Source organism: Melospiza melodia, chromosome Z (genome assembly GCF_035770615.1).
Source record: "Melospiza melodia melodia isolate bMelMel2 chromosome Z, bMelMel2.pri, whole genome shotgun sequence".
Lineage (NCBI taxonomy): Eukaryota > Metazoa > Chordata > Aves > Passeriformes > Passerellidae > Melospiza > Melospiza melodia.
In genome coordinates, this window is record NC_086226.1 from 2392031 (window position 1) to 2404148 (window position 12118).

The 12118-nt window shown below is 45.7% G+C and overlaps 1 protein-coding gene across 1 annotated transcript in view; it reads right to left on the reverse strand.

Annotated features, from left to right (window-relative positions):
* Window positions 1–6565: 6565 nt before the first annotated feature.
* Window positions 6566–12118, reverse strand: part of ARK2N (arkadia (RNF111) N-terminal like PKA signaling regulator 2N) — a 45469-nt gene continuing 39916 nt past the window's right edge. The window contains exon 5 of the mRNA XM_063180787.1: window positions 6566–9559. Within this exon, the coding sequence (XP_063036857.1) occupies window positions 9376–9559 (184 nt within the window). The 3' untranslated portion in view covers window positions 6566–9375. The remainder of the gene's footprint in view (window positions 9560–12118) is intronic.

A 12118-nucleotide genomic window follows, 5' to 3' on the forward strand; every position in this document is an offset into this window, starting at 1 on the left:
CTTGCTTGGACAGAGAGCCGAGCCACAAGCCTTTGTTATCATTCCATTCTATTCTATTCTTAGCTAGCCTTCTGATGAAATCCTTTATTCTATTCTTTTAGTGTAGTTTTAATGTAATATATATCACAAAATAATAAATCAAACCTTCTGAAACATGGAGTCAGATCCTCATCTCTTCCCTCAACCTGAGACCCCTGTGAACACGGTCACACTCTGCCCACCCTAAAGCCCTCTGTAATTTCACCCTGATATGGGACATTTCACCCTGATATGGGACATTTCACCCCCTCTGCAAAACCAAGCTGGGTGAAACCCTTTGGGGGGTCAGGATGGTCTCAACTGGCTCAAAAAATGATGAGTCAATTTTCTTGAAATTCTGGGGATTTTTTTGTCTGGCCTCAGGCAGGACAGTGGAACAGCCCCCAGGGAAAGGCTTCATCCAGCAGCTTTGAAGTCATGGTTTGCTCCACAGGGACATCTCACACCTCCCTGAGGCCTTTTTATGGAATCCTGGAATGGTTTGGGGCACCAAGGGTCTCAAGTCTCAGGATGGGGAGGCACAAAGCCTGTTGGAATTGGGGAACAGCACTGGAGAACATCCAGGGAAAACTAGGGGTGAAAACACTTAAGGTAACATGGATAGAGAAAGGGCAAAAAAGGAGGGGAAATCTCTACAGCAAACAGCATTGTTCCATGCCTGAGAGCAGCAGCAACCCAAACCCAAGCGGGGACTCAGAAAATGGAAGGGCTTTATTTGAGAATTTTTACACTGACATTTTATCTCGGGTTATTTTGCTGCTTTATTTTCTGCCTCCCTGGAATCTTTTTTTTCTCTTCTGCTTCTTACCTTGTTTCTTTAGCTGAAAAAAAAAAAAAAAAAAAAAAAAAAGAAAGAGAGGCAATCTAGAGGAAATCATTACGCATTTGATTAAAGTGTAATATCTCAGCATTTCAATTTTCCAGTTTTATAAAGTAAGAGATAAAATAAGAAGATGGATGAAAACCTCAGCTCCAGAGAGCAGCCATTTGGGAGCAGAGAAAGGGAGAGAAAGCAAACACTTTGCAATTATTTTGCTGTAGCCCGTTTCAGATATGTGGCCCAGGAGGTGCTTTTTCCCTTCTCCCTGAAAGGAGGATTTTTGGGAGCTCACAGCACTCCAAGGAACCCAGCACACACCCAGAGCCCTCATGAGGCTCATTTCAGGAGGGAGCACAACTTGAGGGGGCAGAGGGGATGAGTCCAGGGCAGGGAACGGGGCTGGGAAGGGGCTGGAGCCCCAGGAGAGGCTGAGGGAGCTGGGCAGGGGCTGAGCCTGGAGCAAAGGAGGCTCAGGGGGGCCCTTGTGGCTCTGCACAGCTCCTGACAGGAGGGGACAGCCGGGGGGTCGGGCTGTGCTCCAGGGAACAGGGACAGGAGCAGAGGGAACGGCCTCAGGCTGGGCATGGGCAGGCTCAGGGTGGACAGCAGGGAATTTTTTTCATGGAAAGGGGTCATTAACTTAGGAACAGGCTGCCCAGAGGACAGTGTTGGAGCCCCCACACCTGGAGGGATTTAAAAGCCGTGTGGATGTGGCACTTGGGGACACGGGTCAGTGGTGGCCTTGGCAGTGCTGAGGAATGGTTGGACTCAATGGTCTTAAAAGGTTTTCCAACGAAAGCAATTCAATGAGTCTATGATGCACCATTTGTATCTTAACATTTTTCTTAATTATTTTTCTTCATTATTTTTCTTTGGGGAATTTCATTCTCCGTCTGCATGGGGGTGGCAGATGGCAAAACAGGGCTGGGGATTTTCTGGCTGGCGGTGGCTGCTGCAGAATGGGAGCTGGTGGAGATTCACTGCACTGAGTCCAGACTGGGACACTGAATCCTTCCTTTCCATCAGAGTTTTAACTCGCAATGCTCATTGCTCCCTGTGTGCCACCATAAGGTGAGGGCGGTTTTGGGCTTTATGTGTCACACCACCCTGTTTCAAACAGAACGACCCCAGATTCATCCTGTCGCCTCCATCCTGCCCTTATTTCTGGGGAGCAGAGGTTTTGGGGTGTTTTCCTTGGTAGCCCCCCAGTGTTCTCCCCATCCCAGTATCCCAGCATCTCCCTGCAGCAGCAGCAGCTTTGGGATGCAACCAGGAACTGAGAAGAAAGGAAGGCCCTCTCCTGGAAACATGCTCTGCTGCAAAATCCCACAAATTCTGCCTCTAGTCAAGGACATTGAACTATTTTATTTATGAGATCAGGTCCTTGGTTTGCAATAACCAAAAATAAGGCAAGGTCAGCAACCCCTGCAGGTCCACATTCCCAGGTCCTGGGCTTAATATCTGGAGAAATGACTCATTAGTGATTAATTACTTCAAAATCCTGGCTGGATAATTTAATTTCAGTATTCCATCTAAATGATTTGATTTCTTTTGCTCTTCCCAGGGCCCTTTTCCCTGCCTTGGGATGGATGTGGCCTGCATGGACAGGGTCAGACAAAGGTGACGGAGTCCTGCAGCTTTAGGAAAATTTTAAAAAAACTAATTTAAAATAAATATTTAATTTAAAAAATAAATACTTAATTTTACATAAATTACATTTATTTTAAAAAATAGATTGTTTTTTTAACATCCAGAAGCCCTTTTGCCTGTTTTTGAGGGCACTTTCCCCGTTCTGGGGGATGCAGAGGAGGGTGAGACAGCAGCCAGATCCCGTATCCTCTGGCTCTGGTGCCATCTAGTGCCTTCCCAGGGGCTGCTTAGAGCCAGGGCTTCCTGAGGGAAAATATCCGCGGCCAAACTGCAGTAAAAATCATTGTTATTCCAAAAAGGATGCTGCTGAGAGCCCTCACCGCCACCCACCCACTCCTTCCCAGCCTTTCTGTGGGGTTGGGAGCAGGCTGAGCCCAGCCTGGAGCCCCAGGAATGACAGGGATTTCTCCCGGGGGCACAGGGAAGGAGAGGATGCAGGTGTAAAGATAATTTTGGAGCATTTTGGATAATTTTGAGGACATTTTAGAGTTTTTCTGTACCATTGGACAGGCTGGGAATGCTGGCCCAGGGCAAGACCTTACACTGGCCATCGGAGGATGAGGGAGTGCTGCATCACCCCTCCAAAACCTGGCTGTAGTGTGCAATCCTGCTGCTTACTGGGAAAATAAAGCATTAAAATAACAATTTTTTGAGTGTCAGGGAGCTCAGCCCCTCACAGAAATCTCACTCCCTGCATTGTGCCATGCCCGGGTGGGACAGCTTTAATTATAGCCCTAATTCCTCCTTTTGACAAGAAGATGGAGGAAAGAGGGATTGTCCAAGGAGTCAAGGATTCATCAGCTGCAAGTGGGATGGGGTTTTTAATGGCCTGAGACTTTGTTTACACAGCATCCCAACCACAGAAAATGCTTGGGAAGTGTGGAGGTCTCCTGTGGGCACCCGGGGTTCTCCTTTTGCTGTGGGGGGCATTGAACTAAGCAACATTTTCAACTTGCCAGGCTTCTTCTGAGACATGTCGTGAGGTTGTTTTTGAAATGATCCCCCTTTTTATGAGGATTTGCTCACTGTGGTTTTGCATTATGGTCTTGGTGTGTTACCTGGAGGAGAGAAGGCTCCAGGGACACCTCAGAGCCCCTGCCAGGGCCTGCAGGGGCTCCAGGAGAGCTGCACAGCCCCTGGGGACAAGGCAGGCAGGGACAGCACCCAGGCAATGGCTCCCACTGCCAGAGGGCAGGCACAGATTCTGGCACATTGGGAATTAGGAATTGCTGGCTGGGAGGGTGGGCAGGCCCTGGCCCAGGGTGCCCAGAGCAGCTGTGGCTGCCCCTGGATCCCTGGCAGTGCCCCAGGCCAGGCTGGATGGGGCTGGGAGCAGCCTGGGACAGTGGGAGCTGTCCCTGCCCATGGCAGGGAGTTGGAATTAGTTGGTCTTTAAGTTCCCTTCTAACCCAGATAATTCTGTGATTGTGTGATTGGCCTGACACCGGGGTTCACTGGCACACGGCAATTCCCAGTTTGAAGCAGACACACAAGGATGTGGAAGAAACAAACCAGGAGAGGTTTGGGTGCTGCTGATCACGGGCCAGCCGGGGACAAAGCAGAAGCCCTGCCCAGCTGCAGATGGCATTTCATCAGAGGCACCAGTCAGGCTCCAGGAGCTGTGCTCAATTCACAGCACCTACAGCAATGGAAAATGAATTTGACAGAGCACTCGTTTGTTTTCCCAGCTCTGATGTGGCTGCCCTGGGTTCACCCGAAGCTGCCGATGCAGCGAGTAAGTGTAGAAAATTATCTGAAATTAAACTTCCAGACAGCTTTCCCCCTGCCCACTCCAGCTTTGCCCCGAGACTGTCTGAAAGATGCTGCCTTCCCAGTGGCTGGCACTCAATTCTAATTTTAAACTAAATTGCAAACCCAGATGACTAACCAGATCCATGAGAAAACTTCCAAGGGGCATTTGTGAATCAGCAGTCGTCAGGACGCTCAGGATTGAATTTGCTTTTCCAAAACTCAAGATACAGACTGGGGGGATCCGTGGGTTGGATCCTTGTCTGCCCTTTAGCACCAGTAACAAGAGGATTTCACCTTATTTGCACCAAAGTTGTCAGTAAGTGCAGGGTTTGTGCATCCCAAGTTTGCATTTTGCAGGCATTCTGCTCCTTCCCGGTGCAGGCAGAAGGGAAACTGCATCCCTGGGGTGCTCTGGGGACAAAGCCACAGCAGCTGACATTCAGAGATGACAGCCCCGAAAAGGAGAGGCAAAACTGGCAGAGTCTCAGCCAAGGGAGGCGATGCCTTCAGCAAAGAGCACCATTTGCAGATTCTCCAGGGGGCTGGGGAACAAAGCCACTTTAGCATAACCCCTTCAGTCCTCATTTCAAGGCAGGCAAATCAAACTTTCAGCCACAGAATTAATCTGAATTGCAACCAATTCACTGGGGGAAACACAATACAAAATCTAACCTGGTTCTGGGTAGTTTTCATCAGTTTTTGTGTTGCCCCAGAAATAGCAATTCCCACAAAGTCAAATGGCTCCTGCATAAGGAAGTGCCAAGAGCCACAGGAGGAATTTTAAATTTTCTATCCAGTGTACTCTGAAGCCTACAGACTCTGGGTATCTCTTGGTAATAGAGAAGAACAGATTCAGCAGATATTTTATCTGTCCTCTTCCCACATCTGCACCAAACTCCAGAACAGGGTTCTGTTCTCCCTCAGCTGCTGATAAACACAAAATAAAATCTGAGATTGGTTGGCTGTGCAACGACCACCCGGCCCAGATTTTGTATTTTCAGGCTCCACAAATGCCAAGAACTCAGTAAGGCTGAAGACCACTTTATCTTCATTATCCATATTGGTACTTAAAATACATAGATAAGTGTTCTTCCTGATTTGCACTGGGAGCTTTCTCATGTGATAAATCCATATAAAGCCCAGCAGAGGTACTGAATTATAATCATTATTATTTTTATTCCGATTCCCATTCCCATTTTGCCATTCCCCCCATTTGTGAGGGGGCTGGCAGGCAGCAGGACCCCACGTTCAGTACAGGGCAGTTTTGCTTTACCATCGTCCTTTTCACTTGTGGCTCCAAATTCCCCCACACAATTTTGTGGCTCTCTGAACACCTGGCACCACCCTGAAGCATCAGCCCCTGAGCCAGGCAGTGTCACTGACAGCAGAAGGTGTCTGGGGGATGGCACAGGGGGATGCAGTCACAAAAATAATGGTGGGAAGGCTGCTCAGACACCTGAAGGACTCAGGTGTGTGGGGAGGCGGAGGCTGTGCTGAAACTGTGTCCCTGGAGGGGATTCTGCAGGCACAGTGAGCCCCAAAACAGAGAGGGCAGGGAGCTGCTGCAGCCAGTGCAGAGGAGGCCACGGAGCTGCTGCCAGGGCTGGAGCCCCTCTGCTCTGGAGCCAGCCTGGCACAGCTGGGGCTGCTCAGCTGCACCAGAGAAGCTCCAGGGACACCTCAGAGCCCCTGCCAGGGCCTCCAGGGGCTCCAGGAGAGCTGCACAGCCCCTGGGGACAAGGCAGGCAGGGACAGTGCCCAGGCAATGGCTCCCACTGCCAGAGGGCAGGCACAGATTCTGGCACATTGGGAATTAGGAATTGCTGGCTGGGAGGGTGGGCAGGCCCTGGCCCAGGGTGCCCAGAGCAGCTGTGGCTGCCCCTGGATCCCTGGCAGTGCCCCAGGCCAGGCTGGATGGGGCTTGGAGCAGCCTGGGACAGTGGGAGCTGTCCCTGCCCATGGCAGGGGGTGGAACTGGAAAATCTTTAAGGTCCCTTCCAACCCAAACCAAACTGTCCTGGGATTCTGTGACGGGCAGCAGCCACTTGTCACTGGTATCTGTACATCCTCTGGCTGCAAGGCTACAGGGGAAGTGTCAGTCTTGCCCTGGTCTGAGATAAAAGGAAAGTTTTGCAGCCAAGAAATCACTTAAACATTCTGGAAGTACAAATTAAATGTGTTACAGCAAGAAACAGTGCTGAATTTCAGCAACTGTAACCCAGAATTTACAAGCTTAATTTGTAGATGTGACAAACAGCAGCTTATTTGATGGAAGTAGAAGGAAAAAAAACCCCAATCAATCAATATTGTTTAAATAATACACTCTATTTTATTTTGTCTTAAAATAGTTTAACCTTTATGCTACAGACTTGTTTCAAAAAACAGAAGGTCTCATCTTGCACCAAAAATATATATATTTATATATATATATATATATATAACACTCTGTTTTATTATTATTTCTCTCCAAAGACCATTAAATACTAGATGGAAAATGAGAACTAAATAGTGAGTGTCGAGAAGAATCGAATTTTATTTTTAACTAGAGCCGCACATTTTAAACATTTATATTCCGCGCAATGATTTGTCTTCACTACAGAAGATCCCAAGCTCACACTCCAGCAATTCAGGAAAACTGCTAAACCCTGAAGGGCTCGAGCCAATGCACACTGAGGTCGATGGGCAGCCCCACACCGACCCCAGTGGGTTCTGCTCCAGGCCCCAAGTGCATTGGTTCACAGCCATACAATGGCTAACTTCTCTCTTTCCTGCTGAGAAGAGCAAAAACCACCCAGGCACGTTTTTGCTCTTTTTACAAAGAAAACAAAAAAAAAAAACAAAAAACAAAACAGAAGTTAAAAAAAAAAATTAAAAAAAAAAAAAAGGAAATAAAACCAAACTATTTCCTACCTATATCCAGTGATTGCTTTTTTCAGATCACTAGCCTTGAAATTTGTTAAGAGAAAATACATAGTGTTTTAAATAAAAGAAAACCTGCATCGGACTACCATACATGAGCTGTTTAAACAAACACAGTGCACAGTTGGAGGAAGTTTGGTTAGGAGGCAGTTGTTTTTATGTACACGTGGAAGTCACATCATATCCAAAGTGAAAATCAAGGAGAGATCGTTTGCATTTCTCACGGAAGGGCTGCAGACGGGGTCCCTGCAGCTTTCCTCACAACCACTCCTCAGGAGACTCTGTGAAACGGGAAGCAGCAGCCACAGGAGGTGGCTGTTCCAAAGTTACCTTTACAGCAGGAGTGTGAGCCCACAGCTGATGCAAAGATGAGCAGAAAGGATGGGCAGAGCAGCACGGGGCCTCTCCCTGCTGCGGGGCCAACAGGATCCATCCACGCTCCCCTCCCTCCCACAGAAAGGAATTGGTCACTGAAAACACCACAGGTATTTCTCTGGCCATGCAGGACACTTATGTTCAATGTTCTAGAAAGCTGGAAATGGGAATATCAGTCCTTACCTAGCTGTTGTGTAAAGTGCAGCATGAGCTGTTCCGCTTATGGAAGAAACAGAGGTTTGTTACTAAAGATTCCCCCCTGCTGGGCTGTTTTGCCTTTATGTGACAACACAGATAACTCTACTTTAGTTTTTTATTTTGCCCACAGATAAAATTAAGGGAAGCCAAATAAATTTTGAAAACCAGCCAGTACAAAAGGAAAGCAGAATTTCCCATGTCCTGACCACCATTGTTCAGCTTAAAATAGTGAAAAATCTAATGGCAGAGCTGTACAAAATTCCCAATAGAAACATCTGGAATATGAAGGAATGTTTCAATTGCACAGTAGACATTTAAGGTGTATAATATCATCTTGTCAAAGTTTAATCTTTGGTTTTTGCCTTGGGAAAGGCTCAAAATGACAGATGAGGGGCAGGAATTTCCATGTACACCACAGAAACTGCAGCCCGCTAAAGTGAGTTGTTCCACTGATTCTGGTAAATATTCTGGTAGAAGGTGTTTCCTGAATCCTGGCATTTCCAAAACTAGCAGGAGAGGCATGATTGAAAGCCAGGGAAATGGTGCAGATTATTAATTTAAAACAAAAAAAAAGTTAAAAACCACAACCTTAGTTTGTGACCCTGATCCTGCAACATCTTTCAGGACAGAGTTTTAAGCACTTGAGTGGCCCCACAAATTCCAGGAACAGGTCCCAGATGACCACCCCTTTGCCAGGCTGGAGCTTTGGAATCTGCTTGGGATTTGTTTTCTGTTTTCTGAGATGGTGAATGACGCAAACAAGCAGCAGTAGAGATGGGGACTGTGAGTAAAACATTTAATTCCTCTTCTTCATCTACTCCAGGCAAAACTCAGATAGAGGTAATAATAATAATAAGCTATAATTAAAAAGGAGATGGATGCTGGGCCTTTTTATTACCTTTTCCTGTGCTTTTGCAATGTTCAGCTGTTCCTAAGTCACTACTATTACTATTTTAGCCATTCCAAGCTGTGGGAATTGACCAGTGAAACACAGTAGTCAAGTGGACAGAAGACTCAGCACTGAAGAGTATAAACTATAAATTACATTGAAAATAAAAAATGTTTTAATTAAAAGCTGTTCAGTGCATTTTTTATGGGCCATTTGCATTAAAGACAATCCCTCCTGCTGGTAACATAACCAAATCAGTTTGGGTAAAAATACTCCTGGCCCAAATTTTGGAAGTGTTGAATACCCCCAGTTCCACTGAAATCAGTGAGGACACAGCATTTCTCAAAATCACTGATGCTCACACAGCAACACACTAACTTCTACTAACAAACTCAAGATACTGATAAATTAAAAAAGTCCTGGAGTTGGGAGGTGGGGAGCGTGGCAGGACGTAAGTTTGCACGCAGTTATTTCGTTAGGTGTACACGCACACGTTAGTAACTGCAGATGTGTTTTAAATTTGGTGCTGTTAATTCTGGGCAGGAATCCTCCTCGGAGAAGGCAAAACCCTTTGAAGTGATACAGAAATCAGACTACATTCCTGTGTGGAGGTGCAGAACCGCCGTGGGTTTGGGTTTCTTGGTGCCAAGGACGGGGCTCTGGAGGTGAGGGTGTCACCGCTCTGTGCCAGGGAGGGCGGGAGGGGACGGGGGCAGAGCACAGTGACACGGCCTCACAGGAGGTATTTGCGTCTGGTGTCCTCGTCCAGAGTCAGATCCACCACTTCTGGGGGCGAGGACCAGCTCTGCTGGGGAGCCACTGCTGTCCATGGCTGCGCGGGCTGGGCGCTGCCGAAGGGCGAGCCGCGCTTCCAGGAGGCCACGCTCTGGATCACCCCTCCCCTGGGATGCACACACCTGCAGAGCAGAGGGACACACACAGCCTCAGGGACACTGCTCAGCGCACACAACACACCCCCTCCTCCAGCTGCTTGCTGTCTGCTCAGCACTTCCCTCTCCAAACTGGACTCTCCACTTGTAGAGTCCGCGGCATCTCAAATGCCCAGTGAACAAAGCTGGATTTAAATTTGGGGATTAAATTATTCCAAAGGAATGCTAGTGAGTGTAATGTGATCTGTCACAGACATCTTTTTATGAAAATCCTTTCCTTACGATATTTTCCTCCTGAGAAGCTGGAGGCCTCAGGAACAAACGTAAACAATGGTCATCTGCTGCTGTGGAATGCAACAGGTGCATCTGTGATTGGTCTCATCTGGTTGTTTCTAATTAATGGCCAATCACAGTCAGCTGGCTCGGACAGAGAGTCTGGGACAGCTGCCTTTGTTATTCATTCTTTTCTATTCTCAGCTTAACTAACCTTCTGAGATGAAACTTTTTCTTCTATTCTTTTAGTATAGTTTTAATGTAATATATATCATAAAATAATAAATCAAGCCTTCTGAAATATGAAGTCAAACCCTCGTCTCTTCCCTCAACCTGAGACCCCTGTGAACACCACCACAGTGATCCTCCTTAAAAAATATGTGCATGCATCCCAAAGATCTTGAGGAAGCCTCCCCCACCATGTGTAATCCCATGCACAGTTTCCTGATGCAGCTTTACCCACTGGACTTTCTAAAAAGAGAAAAATCTGAAGTGAGGCTGCCTACGAGAAAATGAAAAGTTATACTGCAATATTAAATCAAAGCCATATTAAAACAAGGAGGTAATGATACTTACTTTACAATAATTGCAAAAGAGATCTTGCTAATTATGTTATTACAGTCGTTATGCCTGACTTTTTTTTCTTTTGGTCTTTTTAACTGAAAATTACAAACACTCTGGGAAATGCTCACTGACAACAGTTCAGCCCCACTTCAGCAAAACATTTAAGCTTTAAGTGACTGCAGCCAACGAGACTAAAAGGTGTATTTGAAGATAAGGCTACAGTGCCCTGCTGAAGCACGATACACAGGTACCTTCCACACAGCATTTTTACCTATTATACCCATAGTAGATACATGACAAATGAGTCTCAGGTTAAGAGCAATTAGAGAAAATAAATGCAAAATGAAAGGTAGAATGATTTTGTGTATGATGAAGTGATGACAGGAATTTATTAGAGGCTTTAGGATGATCACTCAATTTTAAGCTGTAAGTCCTACACAGGCATTAATAAAACTTGATATCTAGTGATCAAAAAATTGTTTTGCTCTTGCAAGCACTGGCAGTGGCTGCAGCTCCTCCTGGCTGCATGGATAAACACGAGGTGCTCTGGCTGCTGGGGTAACCTTTTCCCATTTCTTTGTGAAGGCACTTGTATTTCAGAAACTCCAATTTCCTGCACTGATCAAATATCCCTGACATTTACGTTTTATTTATTCCAATTTACGTCCGTGCTATTTATTTTCTCCAAAACTACTTAAGTTATGCTCAGCTCTCTTGGTTCTGGTTGGAGTTTCGTGAAATAGAATAAAAAATCTCATTCTCTGAGCTGTAACTTCTGTGAATATAAATGTCTCATTGCCTTCTCAGATACGCTGCTTGGGTTTAGATGTGATGTTCAGAATGGCTCTTTTATTACTTCTTCTGTCATAAAAACACATACTTAAAGTATATATCTACAAGGAATTAGCAATAAGATCCTGGAAGTCTAAAAAATGTATGGGATTTCTTTCCTTTAAAGCTCTCTTTTAAGGAGAAGTATTTTTAAGCTTAACTGGTAAGAAAATCTTGTAGGCAGAGCAAATTAAATATGATGTTTGGTCTCAGGAACTGTGGTGCACCATTCTGAGAACAGTCCTCAAGTGTTTAGGCAAAGCTAAGACTAACTTTTCTTCCTGAAGATTATGAAAACAAGCCATAAATTATCTCATAAAAAAAAACATACCTCTGAAAAGTAAAAGTGTTTATCCTCAAACTAGTCACACAAGCAGCCAACAGCAAAACATTGAGTCAAACATGGTTCCAATCTACAGCTAAGGGAAGATACCAAGTAAAGGCAATAAAAAATCCAAAAATCCTCCTAGGAAAAACTGGAGGAAAACTGGTTTATATACATGTGTGATTAAAAAAAATTCTACCGGTGAAAAATTAAACAAACTGAAAAATATGACTCTGTGTCCTAAGCAGATGCCAAGGAATATCCCAATGATGAGAAACAGCACCAATTCACTCAGAATCTGAAGAACTACAAACCATGGACAAACTCCAGGGAGTCACAACTCACACCAGACATGGAATAGGGAGCATGATAAAAACCAGGATCCAAACACCACATTAGCTAAGTGTGCAGAAATTACTGATCAAAAACCTAACTCCTGTCCAAACAACAACCCAGCCAGAAGCCCATCAATACTTCATAACTGCAAGCCTAGACCTGCAAGAGAAATAAAACTCTAAATAGGATCCAAACAAGTGAAATGTGTGAGTGAGTATTCCAGAGAGGCAGTAAACACAGGTCTGCAGGAGATGGGT